General features: G+C 37.4%; 1 protein-coding gene across 1 annotated transcript in view; it reads right to left on the bottom strand.

Annotated features, from left to right (window-relative positions):
* The window catches only part of VPS41 (VPS41 subunit of HOPS complex), a 192,334-nt gene that overhangs the window by 142,822 nt on the left and 30,910 nt on the right, over positions 1 to 18,602 (bottom strand). Inside the window, exon 3 of the mRNA XM_023226348.1 lies at positions 6,359 to 6,466. Within this exon, the coding sequence (XP_023082116.1) occupies positions 6,359 to 6,466 (108 nt within the window). The remainder of the gene's footprint in view (positions 1 to 6,358; positions 6,467 to 18,602) is intronic.

Consider the following 18,602-nt stretch of genomic DNA (forward strand, 5'->3'; position numbering starts at 1 on the left):
TACCATATTGAGAAACCGAAAATCTCAGGTGTACTCATACCATCAGTTAGCTTTAGGATGCTTCTATAAAAGTTAATGTATAAGGTTGAGTGTTAGTGTTTATATTATCATGCAAAATAAAAACCCCTTTTGTGTCATAAAATAACTGTTGAGCTACATATTCATTTTATATTGTAACTCCTACTGTTTCTTTATTATCTGAACTAACCTTAAATAAACCAGAAGAAACTGTAGGACTACCTATAATATGACATGAGACTTTTCTCCCTTTTTATTTATTTCAGCATTACTCAAACAGTTCAAAATTCTCTGTATTTCATTGCATGTGAGCATGCTTCCTTGCAACCCATAATGAAATGCTCAAATTTACAGGCACTACTAAGTGTTTCAGTCAAGCAGCACAATCTTTAAAAAACAACCTTACAGAAAGTCAAGATTTAAAAGGATTTATCAAAATGGAATTGCTTAAAATGAAATTTCAGTTCAGGCACTTAAAATACGAAGCTACATTAAAGACGAGTCACAAAAAGGGAAAGAAGGAGTTCATTAGAAATTCATCCCCTGCAATGCCTTTCACTCCTGCAAGGTTGCCTTTTTTCAGGAAGAAAAAAGTCCCCAGGGTAGAAAAATCAATACTGGTTAATAAAACATCAGGTGTGCAGACATAACTAGGTATGACGATTCCGCTGCACAGGCCTGCCTGAATGCACCAGGTGCCATGACGATTAGTCATCCAGGGCAGACAGCAAGCCTGGTGAAAAGAGAATGCTTGGGCGCTGGAAGGGAAAGGGGAATAGGTAATTCTGGGGGGAAATTAGTCTGAATAGTTAAAACAAACAGGAGTGCTTCCTCCAAAGCAAAAGAATGTTCTAATCAGAAATAGAGGACTCGAATGATTGTAATTTTACCGCTACAGTGACACTGACGATATTTAAATAGAAAAACACCACATATGATAAGAATTGAAAACAAACAATACTCCATTCTGAGGCTATCTGTGGTAAAAGAATGGGTCTTAAAAGCTCACTGCACCCCAAGTATTTCACGATATTGATTCTCCTCATAAATACTATATTTAGTTTGTTAGGAAACTAAGGGAGAAGGGAGCTTGGATCTTTAAAACGCTTTAATGCTGTCATTCTCTGACACCGCTGCAAAGGCCACTTTTGAACTTCTAATTACATTTTATTTTATGGAAGTTACAAGTTTTACGTAATTTACCCAAGTATTAATTCCTTCCCTTCTTTTTTCTAAATTACTAATTTCATTCATTTAATCTTTAAAATAGAAAGAAAACATAAAATAATTATTATGACTTTACAGTCTCATCCTAAAACTAAAACTATGTTACAACATTTTGAAAAAAAAGATTCAGTGATTCTTATGACAAGCTATCTTGTGTTGAGGAAAACATTTCATTATTAGATTAGATAAATCAGTGCTATCCACTTTTAGAAATATATACTCTTCAAAAAAAGTTTAACAAGCCAATTATAGTTATTTAACTACCAATATTATGGATGAGTCATATTTTCATCATTTACTAATACTTTCCACTACTTAAAATAAAACAAAAAATGCAAAATGGCCACAAATGTGACAACATAAATACAAATTCTCCAATTTTACCCACATTCCAGCCATTAAAAGCCTTGAACTTCTGTAACTACTGAGTTTTGTTTTTGTTTCTTTTTTTTTTTAACCTGAATTACCTAAAATTCAGGATGGGCAAAGAATAAATATAATTTCACTAGACCCTCTCATGTTTAATTACAGAAACTTGACTCATTTTCTATACTACCAGATTGGGCATCATTCACCAAGCACAACTGCTTTTACCTTAAACTTCATGTAAGTAACTTAAGTAACTGACATATGTACATCCATAAAGATTGGACTTTATGTAAGGAAACAAGTAGAAAAGGTGGTAAGCAGTCCTTTGGACATCGCAAAGGAAACAATAAGTAGACCATTTTAAATCTGGTCAACTGTCTAATATCATCTGCCTTCACATAGTGTTTTATAGTATTCAAAGCATTACAGCAGGGAGTGCCTTCAATTACACACGAGGAAATAAGTTCAGAAAGTTGATGAGACTTCCCGGGAAACAGTCGATGAGTAGCAGAATTAGGGCCAGAATTAAAAGCTAAAACAGTCAACTGGATCAGAATCCTCTTAAACAGAAACATGGACTTTAGATAAAGAGTGCATGTTCTTTTTTTTTTTTTTTTTTTTTTTGAGACGGAGTCTTGCTCTGTTGCCCGGCTGGAGTGCAGTGGCCGGATCTCAGCTCACTGCAAGCTCCGCCTCCCGGGTTTACGCCATTCTCCTGCCTCAGCCTCCGAAGTAGCTGGGACTACAGGCGCCCGCCACCTCGCCCGGCTAGTTTTTTGTATTTTTAGTAGAGACAGGGTTTCACCGTGTTAGCCAGGATGGTCTCGATCTCCTGACCTCGTGATCCGCCCGTCTCGGCCTCCCAAAGTGCTGGGATTACAGGCTTGAGCCACCGCGCCCGGCCAAGAGTGCATGTTCTAAAAGTTAGCATTGATTACAGTTCCCAACCATCAGGCTCTTTGGCAAAGTTGGTTTAAGTACAATGCTAATAAAGTTTGACCTCTAGGCAGGCAAACTTTGTTCTCCATTTCATTCATTCACTGGATCATTCAACAAATACACAAAAAACACTATAATATGCTTAGATAATAACCAAGTGTGACTTAAAAGGATTATGGTATAATGAGGGAAAGACATAAAAATTGATTAATTACAATTAAATTTAAAGAGAATGCTTAAAATGGAAGTATCTCTAAGACCCTATGGAACACAGTATATGACAGCTGTGCTGAACTTTAAAAAAGAAATTAGAAAATAGACACTAAGGCAGACAGGGTAGGCTTGTAGTAAAAACAATTTTAGGCAGAGTGGATACAACTTGTTCAAAGGCACGGAGACACATAAAATGCAAGACAAAGTCAAGAAATTATGGATGACACATCTAATTCGTGCCCGGGGAAGAGACAGGTGATAAGGTTGGAAAGGTCAGCTAATAAGAGGCATTCAAATATTTATGGAGAGATGAAAGGGAGGAAAGTAGAGGAAATCAGGGTGGAAAGGCCCAAATAATTAAGTCATCAGGAAGCCAATAAAGAATTCTAAGAAGGAGGATTACATGATCAGGTTGAGGTTTCTGGAAGATTACTTTAGTAAAATGTTATGAACAGACTAGGGTGAAAGCAAATCTGAAGTAAAATAGACAAGTTCGCAGTATGTGCATTAGTTCCCAGGAAAAAATAAAGAATACGTGAACAGAAGAGAAGGGCTCTGGATGTGTGTGGATCAAGCAGAATGGGGTGTGAGTAGAAACAGCCAAATGTGGCAGCCAGAGCACCACACTTATGGCAGAAAGTGGTAAGACACAAGCCAATAACAGACAGGGAGCAAGAGCTTAGAGAGCGTTAGATACAACATTAATGAGCTCAGGTCTTATTTCGTAGTTGATGCAAAATCATACAAGAGTTTTAAAATCTGTATTTTCAGCAGATCATTCTGGCAACCAGGTGACAGATGGGTTTAAAGTAGAAAAATTAGAGGCACAAGAGATTCTTTTATTTACTATGTAGAGGCAGGAGAAGATAAGAGCCTAAGCCAGAGCAAGAGTAGTAAGAAAATCACCAGGACTTAGGAAATAGCTGAAAGGGGAGAAGGATTCATCTGTGGCTTAGGTGACAAAGGAGGTGGTGATGCCACCAAATGGGATAAAGAATAAAGATAGATGCAAGTTTAGAGGGAAATGAAAATGAATTCATTATGGACATGCTGAGAGGTTCAGGTAAAAAGACAACAGCAGATAAAGATGCTTAAGAGGTCCATAAGTAAATATGCATGCTATTCCAGTGAAGGTCAGTGTGCAGGTGGTCACAGAAATCCTGAGATTTAAAACCAAGATAAAGTACAAATTAAGAAGAAATGTGGATAATGGACCAAATCCTAGGAAAGCCAACATGTAAAGGAAAAGTGGAGGCAAAGAAAGGAAAGTGAAAGAAACAGAAAGGAATGTCACAAACGATCAAGAAAATAGGAAAAGAATGGTGTCACGATAAAGAAGTTTTGAGAAGAAAGGTGAGATCCATAATTCAGAATCAGCAAAATGTCCATCAGCTGGTGAATGGATAGACAAAACATAGCATACCCATACAATAGAATACTATTCAGCAATAAAAAGGAATGAAGTACTGATACGTGCTACATCACGAATGAACCTCAAAATCATTACATTAAGTGAAAGAAACCAGACACAAGAGATCAAATAATGTTGACTGCACTTACATGAAATACACAAAAATAGGCAAATCTATATAGACACAAGGTAGATTCCTGGTTACCTGAAAGTAGAATTAGGTATGCTCTATGACATAGTATGCATTGCTGGGAAACAAAGGAGGAAACGTGATAAAGTGAAGAACAAAAGTGGACAAAAAGATTCATGAATAGGAGAAAGAAAATCTCCTGGAAGTGGCCAGGTGTGGTGGCTCACGCCTGTAATCCCAGCACCTTGGGAGGCTGAGGTGGGTGGAACATTTGAGGTCAGGAGTTCAAGACCAGCCTGACCAATATGGTGAAACCCTGTCTCTACTAAAACTATAAAAATTTGCCAGGTATAGTGGCGGGTGCCTGTAATCCCAGCTACTTAGGAAGCTGAGGCAGGAGAATTGCTTGAACCTGGGAGACGGAGGTTGCAGTGAGCCGAGACTGCGCCATTGTACTCCAGGTTGGGCAACAACAGTGAAACTCCATCTCAAAAAAAAAAAAAAAAAAGAAAGAAAGAAAATCTCCCGTGGGTAAGAATGGGTGTGAAAAGAGGTCAGGAATTGAGGCTGTTCACACCGGACAATTTCAATCTTCTTACATAGAAATGGCATCATCCTCTAAGAAAGAAGGGACAGTGGTTCAGAAGAGGGACTGAGGACTAAAGAAACTGACAAAGGACAAATAATTCAGAATACTTTTTAGTGACAAATTTACCTAGGTGTGTGAGTCTGTACCAGCACATGGCTCTCCTTGTCACGAAAGCACTAATTCAGGGTTGAGAGTATGGCTGAGGTGCACAATGGGAAGACAGGGATGTAAGAGAATTGAAGATGCTGGTAAGATAAAGTTAGGATAATCAATCATTTCACAGGCACAGAAACGTAAAAGAAAAAGTATGAATGGATTAGAGATCAGGACTCCATAAAGTCATACAGTTTGTGGGAAAATGAGCACAAAAGGTTGAAGAATAACAGGGATCAACAAAGAGTATCACAGAGGCTAAGATCCTCAAGTTCCAGTGCTGACACCATCCAAAGTGTGGCCTTATCAGTGGGGAGATGAAACAGGGAAGAGGTAAGGGTCACTGGAATGAAATTTGGTTGAAGAACGGCAAAGGCAGTCTTCAATGAGTGAAGAAAAGGGACCACAAGTTGGACAATGGCAGCAATGAAAAGGGGTCGATTGCATTGCAGCCAAATGGCAGACACCTCAAAGGAGAAGGCTGCTGGTAAAACATGAGAAAGAAGGCACACACTCTAATAAAGTGTTGTGGGTACAGGACTCTATTTACAATTAAACAAAATTTGAGGTAAAAAGGAACTGGGTGGGAAGCAAGGGGGAGGATGAGCCACACTTCTAGTAACACAGGATAAAGCCAGGAGATGGATCAGACAAGAGCAGTTTGCTTTTTGTGGAAGGACTAAAACTTACAAGGTCATAGGGAAGAAGACAGCAATGGGTGAAGCTCCATGCCCCCCAATATTCTGACTATGACACAAACCGTTTTGGTCCAAGAGTAGGCTAAGGGTGCTATCCAGTACTTACCCTGGACTCAGAAAGTTGGGGGGAGCTTTGTTATAGAAAGGACCCAGATGTGGAATAAATTCATTCATTGATATAAGTAGTAATTTGGGGCACTTCTACTATTCATAACGCCTACAATATAATCCCTTGTACCCCTATAAAAGCACTGACCTTCACATTGTTTCTAATCTTAACAGGTTCCTAATGGAACCCTTATAATTTAAGGAATTAAGTGAGAGATAGAGTTTCCAAAAATCATTTCATATAAATCTTTGACTTTGATCACTGTCTACATTCTACTTAATACAGTCTTGGAGTGTGTTGTATGTGTGTGAATGGGCTTGTACACACATATAAAATATTTGGATTTTTTTGTTCGTTTTTTGTTGTCAAGGAGGAAGAGAGTAGCGGCAAGGAGACAGGATCACTGTAAAAAGCCACCACCAAAAGCATCAGGACTCCAAAGCACAAGCAAATTTACAATAGAAACAATTTACAGAAGAATCCTCTGAAAGTGCTACCTTACCTTGTCATGGACTGTCATGCAGCTAGCTGCATCCTTCTGAAGAATTTCAGTTACCCCATTGGAAAGTCTTTCATACTTTAGCTTGGGTTCCTCTTCGCTCTCTTCCTCCTGCACAAACGGCAAAGAAAAATGACTGCCATCATACACTTACTTGTTTTGAAAACCTCAAAATACACTTCTTACGAGAGAATTAGAGATGGTTCCTTCAACGATGTTAATAATTCCAACTACAGCTAAAGTTTAAGATCTTCATATTTCATTTTGCCTAGGCATATTAATTGCTACAACTTCACTGGTAAAATAAATTCAAAAGTTGAAAACAAGAGTATACAGACTTAGTGTTATACTGTCACTAACTTTACATGTTGAACCTTACAATTTGGTATGGCTTCATAAAATATTCTTAATCCTCACCGTTATGGAAGAAAGTTAGTAATCAATATTTACTATAATGGCCATGAATTAATAAATCAAGGAGAGTTGTAAAAGTTACTATGATTCAGAGTAAGATTTTATTTTACATCAATAAGTAATGAGAAACAAAACATTTATATACAGAAAACTGTGATGGCATAAAGCTAGCCAAAACAGAAGTCCATAAAAATAATCTACTCATTGACATTAGCTAGAGGGTGAAGACTATGGAATTATCATGGCTTGTAGTGTCAAAACACCATATAAACCACCATAATTGCATAGTCTTCACCCTCCAGCTAATATTACAGTAGCCTGAGGACATCAGTGCTCCCACCACAAATAACCAGAAAGTCTTGATGGAATATACAACATCATCTATCCAAGGCATCAAAGGGCTGCTGAGGCAACCTCAACTAGAAGGGTCAAGATTCCAGGGCAGCAAAGAATTGAGCTGGCATTCTTCAGCCACTTTCTTCCTGGAGGCATTTACTAATTCTGGGTGTAGGACAAGAGGCTGAGAACCCAAGCTCTGCCTGGGAAGACAGCCACTGCTGGGGGTAGGGCAAGCAGCACACCTTCTGGCACTTGTGGGGACAGAGTGACAAAACTGGAGAGAGGCCTGAGGGGCCAAGATATCAGTGGAAAACAGGCAGAGACACAAGCTTGTTACACAGTTACTTCTCCCTGTAAGACAACTGTCAGTTTCTAAAACTGCACAGGATGAAGCTAAAAAGCTGAACAGAAAGAAAAATGCAAACCAGCTGCCTCGATGTGTTAAGAAGATAAGAATAAGAGTTCAAGAGGCATTGGGAAATTGGATCCTGGTGAATATCACAGTCTTAGTCAGAACCCCTGGTCCCTACAGGACACAAAAACTTAATTCCCATAGAGCTCTGATTCAGTTCAATCTTTGATTGGAGTGAGGTATATAACCCCCAACATACCTGTCTAGTGAAGGAAAGGGTGACTCCTCTCTGGAGAAAGAAAACTACCGAGGCCTCTACAATTTTTCATGTACAGTACTAAGGATTCAATAAAATATTACCAGGTATGCCACAAGACAGGACCAAATAACCAAAAATCAAAATGAAAAAAGACCATAAAAATAAACAAATGGGTGACCTAGACATTGAAGTTAGCAGTAAAGGGCTTTAAAATAACTACAACTACATGTTCAAAAAAAAAAAAAAACAGAAAAAGACAGAGAGCTGATGAAAAGATAGAAATTTTCAACAGAATTCTAATCAGTAAAAAAAAAAAAAAAGGAATCAAATGAAAAATTTTACACTGAAAATGTTAACTGAATTAAGAAGTCAATAGATGGTTTAATAGAAGATTAGTAAAACAGAAGACAAAATAAGTGAAATGAGTAAAAAAAATATTCAAAGGGAACCCCAGAGAAGAATAAATGGAAGGAAAATATATAAGGGAATCTATTAGGCATTTAGAACACAGTGAAAAGCTCTAACATACTTTTCATTACTGTCCCAGAAGGATAAGGAAAAATGGAAAGGAACAAGAGCAACATTTAAAGAGATAATAACAGAATTTTCCAAAACTGATAAGACATCAACCTACAAACTCAAGAAGCTCTGCAATAAGCAGGATAAATATAAAGTCACACCTAAGATGCATCACAGTAAAAAGAAAATTAGGCAAAAGAAAAACGACTTGTAGAGTAGTAAGTGCTCTGCCTACGGAAGATTATAAGACGGAGAGGACAGACTAGACAGAGACTGCAAACTCAAATTCTTACAGAAGTCTTCACCTCTGGGGCAAGGGATTACATCTTCACATGGAAAGGGTTTAATCTGTGGATTAATGGAAATGATGGACTATATCAAGCATCATGCTAGAGACTTAATATCAGATATCTCATTTCAACCTGATTTAAAGGAAAAAAAAAAACAAACCCTACTGAGAGTTAAGTATAATTGTCCCATTTTACAGATTTTCAGCAAAAACTGGTGATGAGAGATTTTAAGTAATTTCCTCAAGACATACAGTGAGTAGAGGAGAAGCTAAAATTCAAATTCAGCTGAGTGCTCTAAAGTCAATACCTTCTATAACACACTCCAAAATCTCCTATGAAAATGACTCTACAAACCACAACAGAAGCCTATTCTAAACCTAGAAATAATTAAAAACTATGTGATTATTAGAAAACATTTTAAAATATGTTTATTCAGCAGGTGCATTAGCTAGTTATTGCTGTGTAACAAACTATGCCAACACTTGCTGATTTATTTATTTTATTATTATTTTCTATAAAGATAGAGACTCATTATGTTGCCCAGGCTGGACTCAAACTCATAGGTTCAAGAGATCTTCTCGCCTCAGCCTTCCAAGTAGCTGAGACTACAAGCATGTGCCACACTCCTGGTCACCAAAATGTACTGATTTAAAACAACAATAAATATGTATTATTTTACAGTTTCTATGGGTAAGCAATTCAGAAGCGGCTTAGCTGAGTGGTTCACTGAGGACCTCTCACAGGGTTGCAGACAAGATGTCAGCTAGGGCTGCAACTATCGGAAGGCCTGACTGGGGTTGGAGGATCTACTTCCAAGATGGCTCAATCAAATGGCTGGCAAGTTGGTCCTCACTGTTGGCAGAAGTTGCCAACACTCTTGGATCACTCATTCTGGAGGAAGTCACTTGCCATGTTCTGATCAAGCAGCCCCATGGAGGGGTCCATGAAGCAAGAGTGATCCAAGAGAAAACAAAGTGGAAGCCCCTTCTATGTTTTATACGGCCTCAGATGGAATGCTGTCATTTCTACAATATCCTTTCAATCATACGGGTCAGCCATGATTCAGTGTGGGAGGCGCAGACACAGAGCATGAATAGGAGGCGAGGATCACTGGAGGCCATCATGCAGACTAGCTACAAGAACAGTAATGACAGTTTAAGAGCCATAAGCTCAGTTAAAATCAGTATTTCGTGTCTACTGATGAGCTGTCTTAAATTTAATTCCCTAGTTATACATAAGCTATTAGCTGTTTATTTCGTATGCAAGTATTAAAAACAAAGATGATATACCTATTATTAACTTTCCAAGAATAACTTGAAGAACTAATGGCAACAAAAGGGAAGTATAAGCACAGTTATCCACAGGGCCTACACATTTCTATGAAAAGGTAGTGATAATCTACCCAAACCAAGGAGCTGTTACACACCAAAATTGCCCTGTTTTTAACAGAAAATATAAAATAGCTAATTAGCCAAGACTAAAAAAACTGAAAAAAGAAAACTACAAAAAACAACAGACACTTCTATTTACATATCTACAAGCAAGAAAGAGAAATCATTACAAAGTTAATATTAAATGTAGCACAGATGATGTGTGCATTCTGAAGTAAACATGTTAAATACAAATTGAATCCTGAGTGTTAGTCTTTAAAATAAGATGCCACATGTTGCTCAAGTCGGGACATCAAATGTGCATCCAATGTGAAAAGTTAATTCTAGCCTCTTGACTATTTTGCATAAAAGCACTCATCCACGGACCATTAGATAAAGTCACTGTAAATAAGGTTTTCCTGTCTTACTTATAAGTGAAAACTAAATAATTTCTCACACGTAAATATACAAAAATAAATACTTTCACAGCTCAGTGAAGCATCCTTACTGGGTTTCAAAAACCATAAATAAAATGAAGACTCCAATATTAGGCATTTGATGTACCCTTTCACGCTTTTCTGACAAGTATCTTTTACGTTAAGTTAAAAGCAGGGTAAAGGTGAATTTTTAAGTTTTTTTTTTTTTCTCCTTGCTGTAAACAAAGAAAATAGAAAGTGATTCAAAAATATAATTCATGGAGGTTATTCTGCTACTGTAGACTCCACATCACACTTTAAATAAAAAACATTTAAAAATCTAATAGAATATAGAGTTTCTCTTTAACTAAAAAAAATAATAATAGAAAAAAGGTTTCCATGCAGTTTGGACTTCCATGGTAAACAACCCAGTGTTAATAAAAAGCAAATCAATAATTTTTGTTAAATTTTAATAATCCTACAAACCTACAAATAAAACCATCAACAGTCTGAGTTGAGATGACAGTTAACTGCGTTTCTATGACAACCTAGTGGAACAGTACAAGTCCTGACTTGCAGCTAAGCAGAGATACAAACAGAGTGACATTTACCCATACAAGAAAAATTTGCGGCTTTCTTTTAAAAAGAATCAATTCCTCAACTCGCATAGATTTTTACTAAGTGTAGAGCACTTTTAATTAAAGACAAGTCCTTTATACCATCCTACAGAATTCTAAACACTATCTAAAAATAAATGTCACATCATGGTCAATCTTCCTGAGTTTTGGACTTAGGAGGAGGGAAATTACTTTTAAGGATAACAAATTAAAGACTTCTCCCTGAAAAACTGTTTAGTAATGTTGTTACAGTGTTACCATCGGGTACATTTTCATGGAGGAAGTCCTATTTACCTAACTTGGTCTTGTATACCAATAAGAATATTTTATGTTTCTTTTCACCTAATAATTTAAAATTTGTGTACAAGAAATTGATTTTTGCGTTGTTTACAACCAAAAATAATTGTGTAGAATGGATTCTACATTCTTCACCTTGTTTAAACGTCGTATTTTTCACATATTAGTACATTTTATATGGTATCACTGTCACAGACCAAATGAAGACTTGAATTTTACTTTTTAAAAATGTCTGTCACATTAATTCTAGGGGTTAAGAGAAAGATCATTACATTTTCCACTGTTACTACTTATACAGAACTTAAAATGTCATCTCTGGATAACATTTCTTTATTAAAATCCAATTTTGTTTTGTTTTTACAAAATAAAATGATACTCAATATACTGGTTGGAGAAAGGTACGATCTCTTACAAAGCCCAAATTAGGCTGGTAGAAAACACCACCAGTGGAGCACTCCTGGACTATTCACATCGCACTCTGTGGAGATGACCTTCATCCTCTCCAACTTCACCTGAGAAAGACCTCAGCTGAACCTCCAGGAATTTTAATAAGATGAATGGTTTAGTTGGTTTCATGTCATCAACTACATCTGACTAGGGGCAAATCCTTTTAATAAATATCCAATGTTTTAAAGCTAGATACAATAGGGAAACACTAATATCCTCAAAAGAAATTCACACACACACACACAAAAAACTTTCAGGCAGTTTGAACTTCCACAGTAAAAAACCAACTATTAATAAAAAGAAAATCGATAACCAACCCTGGGGATGAAGCTATAAAATACAGGTTTTCTTCCTCTAGAACATTCTTTCTAGAACTCTAATTACCTATGGGGAATTGAAATATCCAAAATTGGTAGTGGACCTTACAAGCTTAACATATAAAAACAGCTATCAAAATCCTGTATCAAAACATTTGAATTTTAGGAAATTTGCATTTTAAAATATTCTCTCTTTACAAATAATTCAATTTGTAGAAGCCCTAAACTAAAATATGTCTTTGCTATTACTATTTATTAGAGGATGGAGAGAATAGAAAGATAAAACATAGTTGATATTAAATACAAATTTTTTAAGAGCATAATTAAAATTAATACAAGTCAATCAAATCACATCTTGAGATTCAAAAACATATAACTATATATATATATATAGTTTGTTTGTTTGTTTGTTTTGAGACGGAGTCTCGCTCTGTCGCCCAGGCCGGAGTGCAGAGGCCCGATATCGGTTCACTGCAAAATCCGCCTCCTGGGTTCACATCATTCTCCTGCCTCAGCCTCCCAAGTAGCTGGGACTACAGGCACCCGCCACCATGCCTGGCTAATTTTTTATATCTTTAGTAGAGATGGGGTTTCACAGCGTTAGCCAGGATGGTCTTGATCTCCTGATCTCGTGATCTGCCCACCTCAGCCTCCCAAAGGGCTGGGATTACAGGCGTGAGCCACCATGCACAGCCAACATATAACAATATTTTAAGGAACAGTTGTAGTCACTACCACAGGATATTAACATATTATCAACATGCACAAAAGGCAACATAGACAGGAGCTACATGTTATTGGATATTTACATTTATTTGAAACTATAACATTATCACTAAAAGTACATGCATAATATGGAACATCTCCAAATTTGTCACATTCGTATTAAAGTTTTCCATAAAGTGTAGAAAAGATCCAAGATGAGAAAAAAAGAATGCCTAAAAAAGAATCGAAGGTAAAGTTCAAAATTAATCAAAGAGTAAAGTCTTCAATTAGCTTTGTACTGCCCACCCCACCTCACCCCAAGAAAGAATGCTAGTTCCTTAAAAGGACAACTGTAACTACTAATACTGTATGCTATAGTTCTATTAAAGAAATATCATTTTATTTACACACACAGATGACTATCTGATAGGAAAGATGGCTTTATAGATCCTTCTAAAGTGTCAAAATGTATCAAGAAAACTACATAAATAAGCTGAAAGAGTAACTTCTGGTTTCCATTAATAACACCAGGTATTATAGTTGCCTCAATGACCAAACTTTTTAAGAAAGTGACATGAAGATAATGGAATTCATCTACAGTAAAGTAACTGTGGTCAAAGCTCCCGGCATGCCTTTCCATCAGACTGCAGAGAGATAGGCAATTACATTCTTATATGAATGCAAATAATGTTGTTAAATTTTCAACTTACAAGCAAAATTGCTATTAAGGAAAAAAATATTAATTTTTAAAGTAGCTGAAATTAGGAGCTGATAAATGTAATCTGGATGGCATGGGTCTACTTTTTCAAACAGAAAATTCACCATGAGTTTACCATACCCACATATTCTTATTTAAAGCATAAAATACATACAGTTAAATGAGTAGTTCTCAACCAGAGGTGATTTGTGTCCCCCAGGGACATTTACTTGGCAATGTCTAGAGTCATTTTTGTTGTCACAGTTGGGTGGGGGAAAGGTGCCACTGACATCTAGCAGGTAGAGGCCAGGGATTATGCTAAACAACCTACAATGCACAAGACACTCTCCCAGAACAAAAAATTATCCAGCCCAAAGTGCCAGTAGCCCCAAGGTTGAAAAATTCTGGATTAAGTAAATTTCACAAGAAAAAACATTACATGTACATTCAAATCTGTTTTCAAAGACAATTTAATAACAAAAAGAAATGTTCTCACAATGTCTTGCTAAGTGAAAGAATAGGTCATAAAACCTGCTTTGTATGATCCAAATATTATTTAAGAAATGTATATGCATATATGGGGGGAAGATAAGAAGAATAAAAACCAAAATGGTAATTTCCCTAAGGTCAGTTTCTTCCTCTGTAGAATAGGGATGACCATAGAAATCACATCACCAGCTTGCTGTAACTATTGAAGATAGCAAATGAAAAAATCACTGTTGTGAGCTAGTGCCAATATTTTCTAAATTTTCTAAAACAAACATATTTATTATAAAAATAAATCGTTCAACATCCTTTTCAACACTTTGTATCTACTGAGCTAAGATTTTCATCTCTCAAAGCTGCTTTCCTTTACCGTAACACAGTGACCAGAAAACTGAGAAAAAGTTGAGCCCCTAATAATTGAGGAGCTCTACTTAAGATTCACAAGATATGCAGTCTTCGTAAACCCTGGTCTCTCCCGTGCCCTGTAGTATTAGAATTTCATGTTCAATTCAAGGAGGAAAAAATAAGGTGAAGGTTCCCATGCCCTAAGCCACATACCGTAAACAGGATCAACTCCCATCATTTAGTTTATATTGGGAAAGCGATAAGAATATATAGAAAAGGGGAAAAAAATGAGAAAAGCAAATAAGCTTTTCATTTCCTTCTAGCCATATGGAATAACCTCACCAATCTTCAAGCTATGCCATTCAGGTGGACAATTTCCGCCACTAAAGCCAACATAACCCTCTTTTCCTTTCTTGCCAATATCCCTTGGTGATCACAAGATCCTTAGAAGCAGAGTTTATGCCTTTTCATTGTTCTGAACTTCACCTAACAGAACTGTGGGTACCTAATAAAGACCAGTGAAAACAAACGTATGTAGTAACAGCAGACCAGGTTTGGTAAGCAGCTTTTTTCTAAGACATTCTCATTTAGATTTCCACACAGGAAAATCCAAATCATAGAATATTAACCAAAGGAACCTCAGAGATCATCTAAACTATGTGTTACTTCACAGACACAGAGAGGGAGGGGTAAAAGGGGGAGTAAGGAGGTAGAGGCACCAAACAGAAGGAAAGGGCTGGCAATTTTGCAATACTGTAAACTAGAATTATAGAAAATTTACAGAAGTGGAACTATACCATCTTCTAGCAGTAGAAGCAAATAGAGGTCCTGCAAGCTCAGTTGTCGGAAAAACTTAACACTTATTTCTAATAAATCTATGTTGTTATACGAAAAAGGACAATGCTGAAGTTCTTCAAATTATTTTGTTTGAGAGGAGATTAAATATCTCTCAAGCATTTCCAATTGCACATCCCACAAGCCAAGTGCAAAGAAGCATCTTGCTAACCACCCCTACCAAAGCCTCTTCCAGTTTCTCAATAATTTCCCAGAAAAATTAGACAAAAACTCACTATAGCAGTAAGCATTAAAATGATTACCAAAATCAAGGAGAAACTGACAAATTTGTTGAATCTAAATTCCTGACATATCCTGATTTGTTTCCAGAAACATAACCCACCTGAGCAAAAGGTATTCAGATGATTTCTAGTTCTCTCACCAACCTTCTGTGCCCAAGACGGGGGTTGAGCCTGCCCCAGCCTCACAGAGCTGACCCCTGCCCTACCCCTTAGCTACTCTTTTCCAGAAGAACTATGCTTGCAGCCTCTGCCCACTGTATCTCCAATCCTCACACATTTTAGCCCTGACCACCATCTTTCTACATCTTTCTTCCACAGGCTGAGACTCTAAACCTCTATCACCTGGGCAGTGCCCTCCATGGTCTGGGAGTCCAGCCTTAAGCAGCGCAGGACCAAAGGACCTCTAATAGCAGGAAGGTGGGCACTGCAGGCACCAGAGAAAACTAACAAAAGTAAAGCTAAAATGAATTAATAAACCAGAGAAAAAAAAATTAGTAAGTCCAAGCCTTAGTACGTTTTAAAGACAAATTGAATATGGCACACACAAACAAACAGTGAGAAAATAAAAGCCATTAAAGTACTATCTATCTCATGCAGAAAGGTACATGGCTCAGACTGTTCTAGTGCAAAGCAAGTTCTATTAAAAACCTTCAAAGAATGGAAAATTTCCAACTTATTTAAGCTGCCCCATAAGAGGGAAATATAAAAACTTACAAATTCATTTTGATAACCCTGATATCAAAACTCCCAAAGAGTACACCAAAAACAACAAAAAATATACATATAATTCTGTCATCACATGTAGGAATTTAAATGTAGAAAGTCCAAATATCATAAATCAAACCCAGCATATATTAATAGAAAACAATGAAGATTAAATATTGCAAAAACACAAAGACTGAACATTAGGAAATCTGACATCATTTGGTAAGTCAGAGAAAAAAAAAACACAGGGCCATCTTGACAGATACTGCAGACAGCATTTATAAAGTTCAACACTTGTTTCTGATCTTAAAAAAGCTTTCAGTAAATAAAAAAGTTTCTTTACCGAAGAGCTAAGAATGAGGAGCCAAGAATGACCGTTTGAAATCAGAAGTCAACATGATACGGAACAATGAAGTAAGAGAAACATTCCCATCATGAGCAGGAAACAACGCACAGGTGCCAACAATCACTTCTGCTTTTTTCAAAACCAATTTAGAAGTTTTAGCCAAGGCAAAAGACAAGAAGATGGAAAACGTTATAAATAGATCCCTGTTGGTATGGTCTTATTTGAAGACAGTATGACTAGAAAGAACACAACACAGCTTCTGCCAAGACAGAGAGCTGACCTGTGCTGCTGGCCTCCTACCCCCAACTCAGCCCTGAAGACACGATAAAAATGAGAGGAAAGAGAGATTCCAGAAATTAACATGCCCAAGTAAGAAACTATGGAGGCACTGAAACGACCCACAGTGGGGAGCCAGGGGCAACAGTGAGGACGAGGGTCAAGGAAAGCTGGCAGATCCAGCAAAGGCCTCTCCCCAGCGTGTCTGGTTTTGCTGCCCCCTTCACTACAGAAATGGGCAGCAACGGTCCAGCCTCACAGGGGTGAGGACTGGCCAGCTGCATTCACTCCTCCATTTTCTCCCTTCCTCCTAACAAGCAGAGATGGTTGTTAGGGTCTGCTTCCTCTGTGGATTAACCCAAAGTGCACTTCACGAAGGCTCAGAAGAGTCATCTCACAAATTCCCACACTAAATCGTATTTTTGGAGGAAGTATTCAAACAACAGGAAAAAAAAAAATCCAGAAGCTGCTATAAGACAGTGGTCCCCAACCTTCTGAGCACCAGGGACTGGTTTCGTGGAAGACAATTTTTCCACCAGGGTGGGGGTGGTGGTGATGGTCTTGGTTTGGGGATGAAACTGTTCCACCTCAGATCATCAGGCATTAGATTCTCATAAGGAGTGCAACCTAGATCCTTTGCATGCACAGATCACAGTATGGTTCATGCTCCTGTGAGAATCTCATGCTGCGGCTGATCTGACAGGAGGTGGATCTCAGGTGGTAATGCTCGCTCCCTCGCTGCGCACATGGACTGGCGGGTAGGAGACCCCTGCTGAAAAAGGTATGAGATGTAAGGACAATCAAGTATCTTAATAAAGGTCACTAATGCCATTTTTTTTTTTTAAGAAAAAAGGAGAGAATTATCCAAAATCCTACTGAAATTCATAATCAAGAGCCACTCACAAAATAAACTAAAATTTTTATTTTGCCAGTTCTACCATATGCAGTGCATATACACTGTACAAGTTACTTAAAACCTCAGTTACCATGCCTTCTGTGAAAGGGAAATGATAACCTGTACCTCAGAGGATTTTTGTAAGAATTAAATGTAATAAATGTACATCAAGCACAAAGCCCAGTATCTGGTAATACCCAGTGAATGTCAAATACTAAAAATACGGCCATGAGGTGTATTACAACCCCAACTTCACACTGCAGAACTCATAGCCTCCCTTCTAAGTTACTTCCTATCACATGACCAGACCATAAAACCAAACAGTAACACTTCTCATCTAATTACCTCATTGTTTTAAACTATTAAAAGATGAAGATACATTACTTTTTATTTTACCACACCAATTAAAAAAAATTTTTTTCACACACATCTAAGTGTGAATCTTGCTATTAGGAATGTAAAAGGAAATACTACCATCTCCTATTTAAGCCAAGAACCTCTCCTGGATGCCTGTAAGGACTAAAAGTAGCCCATTACAGCCCAAATCCCTCAAAACTGCCCAAACACTGGTGATGGAAATGATGACAACAGACTAAATCCTTAAGCTCTATCACAGGTTTCCCCACTCCCATCCCTCGCTGATACGATTCTGAGAGACGTATTTAATCTACCAAGGTCTTTGGGGAAAACAGTCATATTCTAAAGTAAACGACTGTGATGACATGGATGCCTGTGAATCTCTGTATTTAAAAACGGCTGCACTGAAACTGAAATAGCTCATAGATGAAAGAAATCTTCGTGCTATTTAGATTTGTTATAGCATTCCTTGAGCCTGCAGAGACAGGAATGCCTTAAAGCCTTGACAGCATAGAATCAGGTCCTAATTGTCAAGTGAAATGATCGTTTAAACACACTCTTGAACGATCATCAGAAAAGACACATTTTTATAAATGCAGTTCCCCACAGTATTAGCAGTTCCGTCACAACCATTTTCTGTATGTTTTCCTTGCTGTATTTGACTCCCAAAATTCTGAAATGCAGCCAAATGAAAAGTGTTAAGGAGACAAGGTCATTCAATC

This window comes from Piliocolobus tephrosceles, chromosome 8 (genome assembly GCF_002776525.5).
Source record: "Piliocolobus tephrosceles isolate RC106 chromosome 8, ASM277652v3, whole genome shotgun sequence".
Classification (NCBI taxonomy): Eukaryota; Metazoa; Chordata; class Mammalia; order Primates; family Cercopithecidae; genus Piliocolobus; species Piliocolobus tephrosceles.